The sequence below is a fragment of the Artemia sp. Qi Xiang Cuo genome, chromosome 2 (assembly GCF_049724085.1).
Source record: "Artemia sp. Qi Xiang Cuo chromosome 2, ASM4972408v1, whole genome shotgun sequence".
Classification (NCBI taxonomy): Eukaryota; Metazoa; Arthropoda; class Branchiopoda; order Anostraca; family Artemiidae; genus Artemia; species Artemia sp. Qi Xiang Cuo.
In genome coordinates, this window is record NC_142795.1 from 75,722,331 (window position 1) to 75,739,735 (window position 17,405).

Consider the following 17,405-nt stretch of genomic DNA (forward strand, 5'->3'; position numbering starts at 1 on the left):
AATTCCATAACCTGTCTAAAACAGTTTCGCCCAAATAATCCCTAAACGTAATTCAGCGTGTTTCTTTTGTTTTTGGCATCTCTGCGCTAATGCATTTCAAATTAATTAGAAACCTGATTCCCGCGCTAAAACAATTCATCGCTAAGATGTTTCTTGGATAATTGTTTCCATGGCGTTTGGTTATTAATATCCTTTGGAGTTCAACCAAAAGAGTTGTTTCCGAGGCAAAGACATTAATGACTTTCATCTATTCCTGGATAATCGTTTCTAGGTGAAAGTTTTTAAAGTCTGACAGATGATGTCATTGGTTGATTGATCTGTCAAGAAAGGGGAATTAATTTGTTGTTTTTAAGGGGAATTATTGATTCACGATAGGTGAATTGAGGTCGACAGCAAGGTGTTCCAAATTCCTGGACGGCATAACATTCGCTGAGAGCGTGCCAAAAACACACCTGGAGAAAGAGACCTTGACATTCGCTGAGAGCGTGCACTTACAACAACAACAACATCGACCTTGACATTCGCTGAGAGCGTGCACTTACAACAGCAACAACATCGGCCTTGGAAATTTAGGTCATTGACCCCATTAACCACGTGTTCTCCCTAATGACTCTATGCCCATATATGGTGTGGGGTCACGAGTTATAGGGTCCTCTCTACTGCCCTCCCCCTCCCCCGTTTTTGAATATCGGTAAAATTTTCTCAGGCTCATATCATTTGGTGGGCTACACTAAACTTAGTGAATCTTATATATTCGTAATCACCATCTCATTTACATTTCATAACCATGAACTGTTTGAAACAAATTTCATTCATATCTTTTATTAGTTATAACGTTGATAATCTGAATCCTCTAGGCAGGCTATATAAAAAAATAGCAAGTTTTTCCACTAAAAATAAGGAGCAACATTGAAACTTAAAATGGACAGATATTGTTACGTATATGAAGGGGGTTGCCCCCTCCTCAACAGCTCAGTCTTTAAGCTAAAGTTTTTAATACTTTTAAAAAACCTTTTTATTGTTCTTATTAAACGACCCTTGTGTTTCAGGAGTCGTTCTCAGAGAATTGGGACAAAATTCAAACTTTAGCGTAAAGAGCAAGATGTTGAGGAGGGGGCAACCCCTTCATATACATAATAATTTCTGTCCGATTTAAGTTTTAACGTTGCTCCTTACTTTCAGTTCAAGAATTTTTTTTTTAATTTAATTTCTGATCGTTTTTTAAACAATGCCAGGAAATCTGGCCCCACCTCCAGGGAGAAATCTACCTCCCCACGTGAATATACTGTAGACAATTCAATCCCGTTGAAGATTTACCCCGGACAGTTACCCTTAACAGCTCCACGCGTAAAATTGAGACGGACAAGAGAAAGCAATACATATAAAAAGAATTTTGTGTAGGAATTCAGGCAAATTCCCCAAGTATAAAATTTCCCCTGACAAGTTTATCCCCTGGAAACTTGCCTCTCCATGGAAAATTCCCCCATGGGAAAAACCCCCAGCAGAAAATTCACCCCCCCTCTCACCCGAAAATGTATGCATAACTCCCAATAACAAATACTCTGCGCAAACAATGGTCAAATTTTTTAATTTAAAGACCTTTCCCCCGGGGCTGTGGGGGAGGGGGTCATGTTATATCGAAAGGTATAGTTATTGGGCCGGGGTCAACAAAATCACTGGGTAAAAAAAAACACACTCATCCGTGATCTTTCTTCCAGCAAAAATAGAAAATTCCACATTTTTGCAGATAGGAGGTTGAAAGTGTGAGTTTGACATCGGAAGGAGGTTGAAAGTGTGACATTGAAAGTGGATTTTAAAGTTTTGGGGGTGTTTTCTCCCTTTTTGAAAATGCAGGCAAATTTTCTCAGGCTCGTAACCTTTGATATATAGCACTAAACTTAATGAAACTTATATAGTTGAAATCAGCATAATACCCTGATTATGATATTCAGGGTATTACCTTGAACATGATATTCAGGGTATTACCCTAAATATACCCTGAATATAATCAGCCATCAACCCTGAATAAGATAATATACTAACGGATATTGAAAAAAAAATTTAAGTTTTCAAATGTAGCTATGAGTAACACTAAAACTTCAAACTAGTATAACCTATCCTGTATATGACGGGGTTGCCGCTTACCCATTCCCACCTTCTATTCTCTATGAAAAAGCTTGAATATACCCCCCCCCCAAAAAAATGCTCAAGTTAAACGTTTTTTAAGCCTTATTCACTTTTTCACCTTCTTTGCAACCATATGTCAGCTAAGAGACTTCTGCTTTTAATTTCATTTGTCGTCCCTGTTTGTACCCGGAAAGTTGAATGAACTGTACTTTCATCTCAGCATATAAAAGCGTTTATATACATAGATCTGAACTAAGTCTTCCAAATCTTTGATATTTCAAGAGCAAGCTTAAAATTGAGAGTTGTCCAAGTTTAATTATCCACGCTTTCTAACTTTTTACTTCACTCTGTCACTTTCCAGCCAGGCGTGATGAAGCTTATTATCGAAAATTTCCTAGATATTTTTGAATCCAAGCCCAAATAATATTGATTGATTTCGTTGAAATTTGTTTAATAGCTTCTTAATTAAAAGGATTTTATCTTAATTCAGTCTATGCTTCTAAATCCCGGTTTTCAAGGTTGACGTATGGTTTTGGTCGAAAGTAGCCTAGAGTCAAAATTCCTTAAAATATCTCCTAGGCATTAATATTTTTTTATTTTTCTGTTAGTCTTAATTCTGAGGAGTAAAGTTCATTTCAAGTTTTTAGACAGCGTAGACTCCCAAATAAGAAGAGCTTGTCCTCTTCAAAAGATATCAGCAAAATACTGGCGTTATCTTCGGAAACTATTTTTAGATTTTGCTGCGTGAAAACTTTTTTTTAGTGATACTTAAATATATCAAATTACGTTGTATCAGTCTAAATCTATGCAGTAGCAATTTTCATATCACAACTAGTACAAATATATTCTTCTATCGCCATTTCAAAATTGAAATCAAAATCAGCGTAAGAACCAACCGTAAGAAAAACTGAATATTACCTTCAAATTTTTCTGGTCAAAAGGCGTCATACAATATATCTATCAAGCAGTTTGTGGTAACGAACTCTAAGTAAGGAGCAACGCAGTTCAGTAGCAACCGAAACTCTAAACGACATAGTTTTGACAACAATTGACACATCAAAAAATTAAAATTTTTATGCTGATTTAAAATATAAAAAGTTCATAAAGTTTAATGTGACCCATCAACCGTTACGGGCCTGAGAAAATTTGCCCAATTTTGAAAAAGGGTAAACATCCCCAAAAGTCAAGTGATCTTACTTCTTATATTTTTGAAGTGACTAAAAAAATCCTTGCCCCTTTTCTCCCAAAAGTCATGTTGTCAAAATTTTGAGATAGCCATATGGTTTAGCGTAGTTGAAAGATCCGATAACTATGCTTTTGGGGATGAAACGACCCCCCATAGTAACTGGAGAAAGGGCTGTAAGTTATAAGTTACACAATTTGACCATTGCTCATATATAGTATTTGTTGTTGGAAAATATACGGCATTTTGGAGGGAGGAGGGGGGGGGGCAGGAAATTGTTGAAAGGAGGATTTTGCAAGGGGAGAGTTTTATAGGGGATTGAAGTTTCCGGCGGAATTTTTCAAGGGAAATTTTACACAGGGGAAGGGGATTCCTTGTCATTATTTGTAAAACGATCTGAAATTAGATAAAAAAAAAACAAGTAATTTCGACTGAAAAAAGGAGCAACATTAAAACTTAAAACGAATAGAAATTATTATTCCGTATATAGTAGTGGCCTCTTCCTCCTCAATACCCCACTCTATGTTAAAGTTTGGCTTTTTGTCACAACTTTTGATGAACGACTGTGGTTGGTAGCTCCCTATATATTGCAGAAAAAATGTTTTTTTTTTTTTAATATAAAAGATTGCATTCGTATGCTTACAGGCGAAAAATGTAGAGATATGGGGGGCAGCTTGAATGTTGTCAGTAAATTTTTTGAAGATGGGGGTTTCCCATTTAATTCTTATGTACAAAACGGTTATTTAGCAGCGAACAACAATTAAGAGTGACTCCTGCTGGCACATAGCCAGAATTATGACTACAAGTTTTGATGGCAACATGTATACTAAAAGAATTGATTTTTTTTATTGTAATTCCAAAGATATGACCCTCGTTAAGTTTAAAGTTACTCAAAATGATCACGAGACTAAGAAAATTTTCTTCACTTACGAAAAAAGGAGGAAACTTTTTCGCAACTATGTTTTGTCATTCGCGAATTGAACTAAGTTTTGAATTCATATTAGATTCCCTTCTGTCGTTCGTGCTACTATATAAAAATATTAAGCGCCAAAGAAATTGTGTTAATCCTCACTAAAATTTACATGCAATTACAAAAAGCAGTTGGGGCATAGGGGTTGGTAGCTCCCATCATACCTTGAATAGGCCTGGGTATGACTTGAAAAATGAAGGAAAATTAAATTACAGAAAGTGTCTCAAATGAATGGAGGGTGCCACATTAAAACTTAAAAACGAACAAAAACTACTCATTATATGGTGAGATTCGCCCCTTCTAAGCCCCCAATCTTTGCACTAAAATTTTATAGCCGTCTAAAGGTAGTTCCTACTCCAATTCAATGTGTCTTGTATTTGAGTAAATTTTCTTAAGGAATTTGGACAAAAAGTATAGCTTTAGCGTAAGGAGCCGACCCTCTTAAATCAGTCATTCTTTTTAACAGATAAATCAGTTAAAAAGAATCAGTTCAGGATTGGGCAGTTACCCTAACTTACGGAATAATTTTGTTCTTTTCAAATTTTAATGACGTTCCTTGCTTTCATTTGAAAACATGTTTTTTATTTCTTTTTTAATTTAATGAGTAGTGTTCATATGTATGTTGGGCTAAACTCCAATGCTGAAACGCTACATGTTAGGCTTCTAAGTCTTTGCTAGACCTGCATCTTATGGCCACTATTAACTCCATGGGTCTTTTCTCAGGAACGTTTTTCGGAGTTTTAAGAATTAACCTTTTTGTGGGAATTGTCATTTATCAAATAGGCGATTAGAGGTCATTAGAGAAGAAGCAGACATAAATGAATCATTTTTAAGTGATGGATACTTTATTTGTAATTAAACAGAATACTTGGTAATTCATATCTGCAGTAAGTAAAAACTCATACTACACAATGCATAAAAATAACACTACAGATAAAAGAAAAAAACATGGGACTAAATTAGAAGCCCCTCGCTTTTGAATTAAACTACATTCATCATTGTGTCACCAAAGACATCGTCGTACGAAGGACAAAGTAAGTTTACAAACAATAAATAAGGACAAACTGAATGAATAAAAGTTCATTGACTCCTTTAATCGTCTCATCAGAATCGCCCGTGCAAAATAATAAAAATAGAAAAAAAACCTCGAAGCACCATTAACCTCGATACACACGAAGAGGAGACGATAACAGCTTTCGGCACCACGACCAGACGGGGAAAGTGGAGTACTGTTTTTTTCTAATTCTATGTAAAAAAAAAATGGTTTAGGTAGCATTGACCAGTTTTAAACTGAGTTAATTAAGGGGACAGGTAGCATTTTAATATACAAAAGTGTATACTTAACCGTCCTTTGGCATCAACCATCAAGAATAAGCTGTTGGAACCATTAGTAGTGATGTTTATGACATTAACTTTTTACAAGCCTTTTGTCAGTGGCGGTTCTGGACCTGAGAAAGAGGGGCAGGTTCCAGCTATATCCAAAGAATATTACATATGCTTGCTAGCTACTGCTGCAGCCTGGATTACTAGGTTGTTAGCTACCACTACAACCCGGAAAATAAACAGAAAACAGTCCGTGGCTTTTTCTTTGTTATAATAGTAAAAGACGATCCTCAGTATGGCAGCATGCCCCAGATAAAAAAAACTTTTCAAACGATGCTGGTATTATCTTAACTTACAATGACTATTTACTTACAATGACCAACGCTTTGAGATAAATTGTACCATTTTTCCGACCAAAGTTGTACCACAAGAGATAAATTTGTACCATCTGAACAGTAGGTTAATAATTTGAAGCTCGCGTTGCTTTGCAACGCTCACTGGTAGTTCTGGTTATTTGATTTCACTGAAAACTGAGAGAAAAAAAGTTCTAGGGCAAGATCAGGAAAAGTAAACCCAAGGCAGTAGCAACCTCATAGCTTGAAATATGAAGAATGCTTTTATAGCCTTTCTCAGCTTAACAAAATAGCAGACCCAAACCTCTAAAAGCATTTTAGAAGAACGTTTCAGTAAAATTTTCTGAGAGCGTTCTCGAATCTGATCGTTGGGGTTAATCCTTTCTTTCAAAATTTTGGGCATTAAGACAAATAATGGTGAAAGTATGAAGGCCAATAACGTAGTGTCAACAACTTACTATCTACCTATAGACTGAGTAACGAGCGCCAGAAGCTACAAACAAAACATATCAGCCATCACGCCATGAAAGTGGCTAACACAACGGATTTCCATAAGTCCACGGACTAGGCTACCCACCGTAGAGTTATGCATTGCCCACATACTTCACTGGTCATCCTACATAAGTTCTTGGTCGATTCTAATAATTAGAACTAAATTAATTAAACAGAAGTATTTTGACTATATCGCACAAGAAATCAGGTTAAGCCATACAAAAGGTAATAAAACTGTAACATTAAAAAAAAATAAAAAAAAATAGGAACATTTGTTCTAGTTGGTCATTTTTTCTGCTTTTTCTTCTTGAAGCCCAACTTTTTCATATCCCCTTCCACAGTTTTTCCCCTTTGGAAGCAGAACCGTTTTCAAGGGCGGTCTCCAATTCTTTGAGACGATCTGTTTTGCACTGATAAGCCCGTTCATGGTAGTGAAACCGAGACGATTCTAATGCTGGTTTTATTCAGATTGACAGTTGAGAAAGTTTGCTCAGCAGCAGTGGAAGCGTGTTGAAGAACAAGTATGCTTAAAGTTAAACCCCCAAGCAGAGGAAAACGCTTTGATCCATTAACATTTTTTTGCCTGTATACCCGAGTCCAAAACACGGCTGGATTTGAGTCTATCAAAGTACCAAGCTCAGAGCACACCGATAATCTCTTCCACTCTTAGGCTAAATCTTCCAGGTCACTGTCACTCAGTAAATTTGGAATTCGAGCCAGAAGTGGTGCCAGGTTTGGCTGATTTTACTCTACTCCTATAGTATACCGTGGATAAAGCCTATCGAAGTTTCATACCGATGAATACCTGGAATTGAAAAAAAGCTTCCTCATCTCATCACAAGGCACAATCAAAAATTTCCTACGCTCTGGGTTTATGAGGCAGGAATCACTTTCTTTGGTATAATTAGCAACAAAAAATGGGATGCTATTGTCTTGTACACTTCAGAAAAACGACAATAGACAAGATGAATCTGGGTGTCCTCAGCCTGAAATTGCTTGTTTAAGTCTGTGATATACTTCAAAATATACACCAGGAAGGCAAAGTAAGCCTTGAAAACCACTGAAATCAGATCTTTTAGTACGGCAGTGGTCTTTCCTGGCTTGTTGGCCTCTTTAAGACTTTCTGCACGGAAAAATATAGTCAAGCAATCCCACTCTTCCAAATATCGAGTTACAACGGCCTGTTTAGACAACCATCAAGCTGTTATTTGTCTTAAAAGTCGATGTTCTTTCAACTCCATTTACTTTTGCAATTCTAAAATCTCACTGGCCCGTTTTGGGCAGTGACAAATATAGCTGTGTACATCCTGAAAAAAATCTTCAATTTCTTTTGGCAATTGATTGCCGGCAGTTCTAGCACGTCTGTGAATGGAATGGCATGAACAACCAAGTACAAATAAACTGGAGCAGTATTCTGACAGTTTCGCCTAAACACCCCCTTGTTGCCCCATCGTAACCGACACATTGTCTGCAACAAATCCAATTAGGTTTGCCTTTGGAGCTCCAATTTAAAACAAAAATAAGTTTAGTTATGGCCCGGTAAATATCTTCAGCTGTACATTGCTGAACTTTCATAAGTCAAAAGAAGGAGTCTCTTACAGGAAAACTTTCTTCTCGATCAACGACATTCGGATCAAGATGGCGAACAACTATAACCAGGCTGTTTTTGGTATACAAGTCTGTGCTTTCATCAATTACTATCGAGAATTTCTGCTTCTTCATGATTTCACACAGATCTTTGAAACCAACTTCACCAATAACGTTGTTCACGAGATGTGAACGACGTTAAAATTTGGATTGTACCAAAAAATTCAAATGTACCGCATTGTACCGGGACCTCTAAATTGTACCAAAAACGGTACAATTGTACCGTGTTGGCAACGCTGTTGCCGTGGTTTGTTCTAGCGTTTATAAATATTGCATTCAATTACTACGTCATATATGGTTACAACCACAGTATATAAATAATAGATAATAATATAAATAATATGAATATATAAATAATATAAACCATATTTATATTATCTTTATACAGTGGTTACAACCTACGATTATGATGTCAATCATCAAGCTTGTACATGAAAATGCAGTTTTTTGCCAATATTGATTCTATTTTAAAACTTATTTGTTTTTATTTACAAAAGGCACTAGATGTAGCAATTTTCTTTAGAATGAGCCATTAAACTGCTCTCTATGGTGTTCCACTGCCTCACTAGGTCTGGAGGAAAAAAAGAAGAAAAGAAAAAAAAGATGCCGTATGTGCAGAATATTGTAGTTTAAGCAAATTTTCCTGTGTTTCAAGCCAATAGATTTTCCTCGTTATTGAAGCCAAGGGATAGTACGTTTCCTATATAGGGACTTCGGAAAAGGTGGTTCTAATAGCGTACTTCTTGTTTTGATCTGCCACTATTTTTTGGAGTTATGGCCTATTGTATTTCTTAGTATTGGACGTGATCGTCTGTTACTAGGTTTGATGCTACGGCTGCAATCCGGATAGTTCTTCATTTAAAATATCAGCTCCAAACAGTCTGTAAAATAGAGACTGTGATAATGAACTAAACTACATCCCACTCTCAAAGCAATGCAAACGAAATTATATCTAGCTCCCGCTTAAAGACATTTATGCTTGGAGCAAGCATGTTCCAGAGTAAAATCAGTTGGTCTACAAAAAGTTAATTTCTTACACCAAACCGCCCATCCATTTACAAATAAAACGAAATGAATATATAGAAAAACGGGTATACAGTGTATACCCGTATACCCGGTATACAGTGGTAATACAGTGGAAAATCAACAAAAAGAATCTTTTTTTTCCCTAATAATAATGAAAATCTGAGACCCATAATATCAACCACTAAATCACAAACAGAAAAGATTAAAAATGGCTGGCAAGATCCCTTAAACCTCTACTTTAATTGCAAAATCCTACTATAATCCTACTTTAATGGCAAAATCCTACTGTTTTTGACGGAGTTTTTTTTATTACTAGTATATATAAAAGATTATTTTTTTATTTTCCACTGTCTTATATGAAATATTATAGCCGTATTTCTGTATTTTCAATTTAATTATTTGTTGGAAAAAAATACCCCTATAAGTAGCGCGGAGAAAATAATTATAAAACTGTTAATTTTGGAAATTAGTTTTTTGTGTCAAAATGTATTATTTGTTTTATAAATAATGTTAAAGAATATCAGTTTGGAAAAACTGTAAATGTTAATGGACTGTCGCCTCAAGACAATTAATAGAAAGCTTTTGTGCGCTCCATGACGATCTAGACTAAAGTTTGATCACTAATTTTGACTCTGGAAACGCATCAATAGTTCAATGATACTGTCAAAAATACTTCTATCACTTCTATAACTCAATAATTCTATCATCAAACTCAGTCCCAAAAGCCATTAATCCCTACGTCGTAAGTACGTCAGTCTTAGTAAAAATAGAAAACTCGGCAGACTAAGCCATTAGCCACCACCACAATGGATCCAATATAGAATCTTTGTTGAAAATGCGAATATATTACAAAGCGGATACAAGTTGCTCCTCAGGGATATTACAGATCTTGCTGATAATCAAAAAGTACAGGAAAAGATTCTTTAGGGACGATACGGGTCATTCTTTCTCTTGAGATAGCAAATGGTCACACTAACAACTTCACTAGGCAATGGACCACGCTTTACTTGAGGATAGACATCTACTGTACTGACGCCTTTACTGCGTTTTGTTTGGAACTCGTCTAGTCTAAGGCCTTATTTTGGTAATTTTTTCCTCAAGATGAAATAAAACTACAGCTCCAAGCTTCCAAATTTTCACACACACACACACACACACACATATATATATATATATATATATATATATATATATATATATATATATATATATATATATATATATATATATATATATATATATATATATATATATATATATATATATATATATATATATATATATATATATATATATATATATATATATATATATATATATATATATATATATATATATATATATATAGTATATATTATATATATATACTTACTTAAGTCCCGACCATCCTCGTGGGACGTTTTGGGACCACTCCGCCTTCTAGCTCATGCGCAAGGACTCGATACATTGCTGTATCTGGTGCGATACGTGATAACTGGGCTATTTTGACGTTGTCGAAGTGGAAGTTCTCCATCCATCGTTTTCGTGGTCTGCCTCGTGGGCGAAGGCCATGGAGGGATCCTTCAAGGGCGATTTTCGGAAGGCGGCTTGGCTTCATTCGCTTGACGTGGCCGAACCAGCGCAGTTGTTGCTTCTTGATTTTACTGAGTATGGTTTCAGTGGACTGGAGCCTTTGACGTACTTCCACATTTGTGATTCGGTCAGTGTATTTGATTCTAGAAATGCGACGGAGGCATCTCACCTCAAAAGCTGGAAGTTTTATTTTGTCTTCGATTTTGAGAGTCCATGTTTCACATCCATAAATAACTATGGGGATTACTAAACTGTTGAATAGGCGCATTTTGAGTTTGTTGGATAGGTGGTTACTTTTCCAGAGGTTGGCTAGTCTTCGGAAGCTAGAGCTAGCAAGTGCAAGTCGACGTTTCACGTCAAAGCTATGGCAATTATCTGAGGAGAGTAGGCTGCCAAGGTATAGGAAGTGGTCAACCGTTTCAACCTGTCTCCCGCCTATGGTGATAATGGGCGGGTTGTCTAGTTCACGTCTCGTAGTTACCATGACTTTGGTCTTGCTGGCATTGATCTCCATCCCGTACGGCTTTGTGGTATCGTAGAGTTTATCAGCTTGTGCCTGCAATTCTTGTGTAGAGTTGGCTAGCTCATCAATATCATCAGCGTAGGCAATATTCTCTATTAGCACCCCTCCTATTGTTGCGCCATATTCCGACTGCATCATCGACAGAACGGCATGTAATGTATGAGAAAACTTTTTTTGTGGTCCTAGGCAACTTACTTTCCCCATAAATCAATCCACTGGTCTCCACCCTTATAACTTATTGACTGAAAAAAATTCCTCATAATGAAAGTTTTTTTTTTTTTTGGGGGGGGGGGATTCTCCTCCCTTCTTCTATATTTGTCTGGATGCTTGACGAAAGTTAAGAAATTTGGGCCTAAAAATACGCTTTTTGACGCTTCAGGCATCCCCCCCCCCTGTCCGCACTCGCAGAAACATATATATATATATATATATATATATATATATATATATATATATATATATATATATATATATATATATATATATATATATATATATATATATATATATATATATATATATATATACCGGACTGGTGAACAAATTACATGATGTAATCGCAAAGGCCCACTGTGGGCAATGGCTGAGAGTATATAATAAATACAAAAAAATTTTTAAATACTATAAAATACAAAAATAGTGTCGTCAAATCATACATTAGACGAAACTGGTAATACAGACTCCTCTTTGGAAAAGTATTAATGGCCCTTCAAACAGTACTTGTTAACGAACTGTAAGTAAGGAGCGACTAAGCTCAATAGTAAGTGAAAGTCTAAAAACAAATTGTTGATATCAGTAGACAAATCAAAAGAATTCGCTTATTGTGCTGATTCCAATATACATAAGATTTATTAAGTCTACTGTTACCCAACACAAGCTACGGGTATCAAAGAATTCTGCAGGGAATTTCTAAGCAAACATTGAGCCAAAACTTCAAATCACTTCATCAGTTCAAAGATCACATTAGATATAGTTCAGAAACAAAAAACAAAAGTGATTCTCAAGAAACTGAAAAAGAGCGACGCGAAAAAGCAAAGCAGATATTTCGACAAGGACCTCCGTAAAGCTGTCCTCAGGACTGTCCTCAGCACACACAAAAAGATTAATAAATAATCAAGAGCTTTTTGAAGTGAACTCTAACGAGACAGAAGAAACAAAGTGTTTTATCTGTCTCGTTAGAGTTCACTTTAAAGGTTTTTTTCTGCACTGTTTTTTTCCCATCAGGTTAGCACTGAGGACAGCTTAGCGGAAGTCCTTGCCAAAATATCTGCTTAGTCTTTTCGCTGTTTCTTTTCCTTTTTCCAACTGGCTGGAAATCACCTTTGTTTCTTGGTTTCGTAATTATTTTTATATTTTCGGTGGTTTTTTTTTTTTTTTTTTTTTTTTTTTTTATGCTAGTGAATCTTTAAGACAATGGATATTTATCTAAAATTCACAATTTTTTGGCATATATTAGATTGTAATTTTTCTTAAATTCGTTTGATATTGACTCCTATCTAGCTAAAAAAAAAAAATGAAAAAAGAGAGAAGAAAAACAAGAGCTTACATTTCTGCGACCATGCCACGTGCTTTGCAAAATGTATCTCCAAGTGTCCATGGGTACTGATACCAATATGTGTGCAATTCACTCGGTAACCCTGTTCAAAATGTTAAAAAGAGCTATAATAAAGGTTTATGCAAAATAAAACATATTGAATGAACCCTTAAAATCAGTGACTAACACCTAAAATATTCTTGGATTAATATTTTTTATCTGTTATATCACATCGAACTTGCCGACGAAAAAAAATTTGTAATCACGGAGTCTATTCAAGCAAAGGTAATTCAGACGGGAATAAAAGTGGTGGACGTTTGAAGGTTTGTTTTATGTTTTGAGTTATCTAGTAGCTCTGTATCAAACAGTTTGTGGTGACAAACTATAAGTAACGAGCGACCCGGCTCAATAATAATCGAAACTCTAAGAAACGGAATTTTGATACCAATAGATATATCAAAAGAATTGGATTTTTATGCCAATTTCAAATATATAAGTTTGATTAAGTTTATTCTTTCCCATTAAAGATTGCGAGTCTTAGAAAATTTGCGTTGTTTTGGAAAAAAGGAGGAAACACCTTCTAAAAGTCATAGAATCGTAATGAAAATCAAACCATCAGATTCAGTGTATCCGAGAACCCTCATGAAGAGGTTTCAAGCTCCTATCTGCAAAAATGTGGAATTTTTTGCCAGAAGAAAGATGCGTGTTTATCTGTTTTTTGTTGTTGTTGTTTTCCCAGGGATGATCGCATCAACCTAGTAGTTTTAAAATATTAAGAGAGGGTTCATTCAAACGGAAATTAAGAGTTCTAGTGCCCTTATTAACTGGCCAAAAATTGGAGAACAACTAGGCAAAATTTTGAGATAGCTTTCTTGTTCAGCATAGTCGAAAGGTCAAATATTTATGTCTTTAGATATAAAATGACCCCCTAGAGCCCCCAGGGAAAGGTGTAAAATTTGTCAATTGTTTTATTTGTTATTGGGATGTATGCGCACATTTTTCGGGTGGGGAGGGGAGGACGAATTTTCTGCCGGGAGAATTTTCAATGGAGAGGATACTTTCCAGGGGATGAAATTTTAAGAAGAAATTTTACGCTGGGTGAATTTTCCAGAATGCATATACGAAATTTCGGTGGCCGGCGTTTACCCCCCGGGCGAATACCCCCGGAAAATACCCCCGCGGAAAATACCCTCCTCCCGGGAAAATACCCCCCAGAAAATACCCTCCGCGGAAAATATCTCCCCACGGAAAACACACCCCTGGAAAATACCCTACCCCCGGAATATACTCCCCCGCAGAAAATGCCCCCAAAAAATACCCTCAGCCCCGCGGAAAACACCCCCCCCCCCCCCCGAGGAAATATCCCCCCCCCGGAAAATACCTGGAAAATACCCAAATTTGAGAAACCAGTTTTGTTCTTGAGTTTTACACAGCGTAAACTTGAGAGAGTTGCCCATAATACACAAATAACAAAACTCCTTCCCCTTACAGAAATTACAAAAAAAAATCAAATAAAATTCTCAAATTTGGAAGGCCTTCTTGTCCACAGGGGGGGGGGGGTATTTTCCAGGGGGTATTCACTGGGGGGTAAAGTATTTGGACAGTTTGAAGTAAGAAAGTAATTCTTTCTAGGTATATAGTCACTAAAAAATTACAGAAGAATAGCGAGGTATCTGAAAATTATGTGCAACAAAGAAACTGCTAACTATATACTGCTATTTTGATAAACCAGTCACCCCTCCCCCCTGAAAGAAGATCCTGTGTACCATTCCGTTTCGATAGTTTTCTCTCCGATTTTCATTTTGTTTCTGGACTGGAATTTGTTTCAGCCATTTAATCATCCCGGTAACTTCAACTGAAACTAGTTTTTAACCTTAGCGTGAATTAGCGAGAATGTAGGGAGTTAGGGGGACAAAACGTACTTTTTTGAATTTCAGACGAAAATTTTGCGGTATTTTTAAATTTTTCAACAAAAATATAAAAAAAGACATTTTCCAATGAAAACACAAAAAATGGGTATTTTCCAAAACCTAGAGACGGACCGTAGAAAAATCTTGGAGTTTGGGGTAACTTGGTCCCATTGAACCACCTGTTTTTTGACAGTGTTATTGTATTAATACTCGGTTGAAAGTTAACCAGCAATACATTTTTTTGGTGAATAAAGTAAAATAAAAATTCCATATTTAGTCTTCAGGAAAAACTTAATTTGATGTAGTAATTCCATGTAAGTCTAGCCAACAATAGTAAATTTTGGCATTATTGTTATATTGATAATCTCTTGAAAGTTAATCGAAAACACAATCTTTGCTTTTTGCGATAAAAAAAGTAAAATAAAAATGTCGTTTTTAGTCTTTAGTTAAACAGAATTTGTTTTTGTAAATTAATCATCCTGGTGAGTCTAGCCATCCGTAGTAAATTTTGCAAGATGGTTATATTAATGACCACTTGAAAGTTAATTATAAATACAATCTTTGCTTTGTTGTTGTTAATTTTGGTCTCATTTCAACACCAAGGTCGAATCTCACTTGACACTGATACCTGGTAAGTCTAGCCAATAATAGTAAACCTGGGTAAAACACAATCTTTGTTTTGTTGTTAATAATTTTGGTCTCATTTAACACTGATATCCTTGCGACCTAACAAATATTGGTTTGAGGAGAATAAAGTTAACTTACCAAAAAGCAAAAGCATTAGATCCGAAATTGCTAGTGAGAACAGATAGAAATTGGTTGCTGTATGCAAAGAACTGCTTTTAATAATGACAACACATACTGAAATATTTCCAAGCATGCCACAAATAAATATCACAACATATACAACTGTCACCGGTATTAAAATTGCAGTTTGTATTCTTCGGGGCATGAGACAACATTCCAAAAATTCATAAATATCGTCAGTAGCATTGCTTTTTAAAGTACAATTACAAGGGTCGCTATAGTCCGTATAATTGTCGAGGAAGTATTCGTCGCTCACTTCCATTTCGTTGTTGAAAATAGGCCTACTTCAGCTGGTTTTCACTGTTGTGTTCTTAGAGAGACCAGTTTTTCTCGTAGTCCAAGATTATACGGTTAATTCATTGAAATATCATGCATATTTGCCATACTAATTAAATAACGATCTGGCAATGAGGCCAAATTTGTGAATACGGAAGGAGCACCATTTTGTTTGGTACCTTCAGTTCTTAAATTGATATTGAATAGCCTCACCTAAATTGAAAAAAAAACATTAATTATAGATTAAAGAAAAAGCAAAACAAATTAAAGATTATAGCTGGGAAGTTAAAATCTTATATGCCACAATATGTAGTATAATTGGTCCTTTTGCAAGGAACTTTTGCAAGGTCCTTTTCTCAGGGGATAAATTTTACCAGGGGGTTCAATGAATGGACGTGGTTGTCAAACAGTTCGTGGTAACGAACTGTAAGTAAGGAGTAACCCGGCTCAATGGTAACCGAAACTCTAAAAAACGGAATTTTGATACCAATAGATACATCAAAAGAATCACATTTTAATTCTGATTTCAAATATATAAGTGTCAGGAAGTTTAGTTTTACCTATAAATAGTAACATGCCTGAGAAAATTTAGCTGAATTCCGAAAAAAGGGGGAAAGACCACCTAAATATTATAGAACCTTAAAATCACACCATTAGATTCAGCGTATAAGAAAACCCTACTATAGAAGCTTCAAGCACCTATCTACAAAAAAGTGGAATTTTCCATTTTTTACCAAAACAAAGATCACGGATGCGTGTTTATTTGTTGTTTTTTTCTTTTCCCCAGGGGTGATCGTATCGACCCAGTGGTCCTAGAATATCGTGGGAGGGCTCATTGGAACGGAAATTAAACGTTCTAGTGCCCTTTTAAAGTGATAAAAAAAATGGAGGGCAACTAGGCCCCCTCCCACGCTCATTTTTTTCCCAAAGTCACCCGATCAAAATTTTGAGATAGCCATTTTGTTCAGCATGGTCGAGGATATTATAACTATGTCTTTTAGGATGACTTAATCCCTCGAAGCCCCCAGGGGGAGGGCTGAAAGTTATGAACTTTACCCAATGTTAACATATAGTATTGGTTATTGGGAAGTATACAGACGTTTTCAGGGGGAATTTTATCTGGTAGTTGGGGGTGGGGGTGGGTCGGAATTATATGGGAGGATCTTTTCATGGAGGAAGTTTTCATGGGGGAAGAGACATTGCTATGAAGGGGGCGCCGGATTTCCCATCATTATTTTAAAAAAAAAATCAGAAATTAAATATAAAAAAACAAGTTTTTCAACTGAAAGTAAGGAGCAACATCAAAACTTAAAACGAACCAAAAAATATTAGCTATAAGATTGGGTTCACCTTCTAGTCAATGCCTCGCTCTTTAAGCCAAAGATTTTTTAGTACTTTCATAAGAGCTATTTATTTTAATTAACGTTCTTTGTGATTAAGCGGTCATTTTTAAAGAATTGGAACAAAATTCGACCTTTAGCTTAAAGAGCAAGGTATTGAATAGGGGGCAAACCCCCTAATATATGTATTAAAAATATGTGAATATAGAAGTTCGTTACGTAAGTATATTCGTAAGTTACGTATATTTATTACTAATAAAAACATTCGTAAATAAAATTCAACAAGTTTCGAGAAAGCCATTTAACCAAATAAAAGTAAAAT

At 35.7% G+C, this 17,405-nt stretch overlaps 1 protein-coding gene across 2 annotated transcripts in view; it reads right to left on the reverse strand.

The window, feature by feature from the left end:
* LOC148955625 (neuropeptides capa receptor-like) overlaps window positions 1-17,405 on the reverse strand; it is a 219,690-nt gene that overhangs the window by 173,105 nt on the left and 29,180 nt on the right. For both annotated transcript variants that reach the window (XM_089108277.1, XM_089108276.1), the window contains exons 2-3: window positions 15,426-15,956; window positions 12,763-12,853 (exon numbers count right to left, since the gene is read on the reverse strand). In XM_089108277.1, the coding sequence (XP_088964403.1) occupies window positions 12,763-12,853; window positions 15,426-15,729 (395 nt within the window). In that variant the 5' untranslated portion in view covers window positions 15,730-15,956. The remainder of the gene's footprint in view (window positions 1-12,762; window positions 12,854-15,425; window positions 15,957-17,405) is intronic.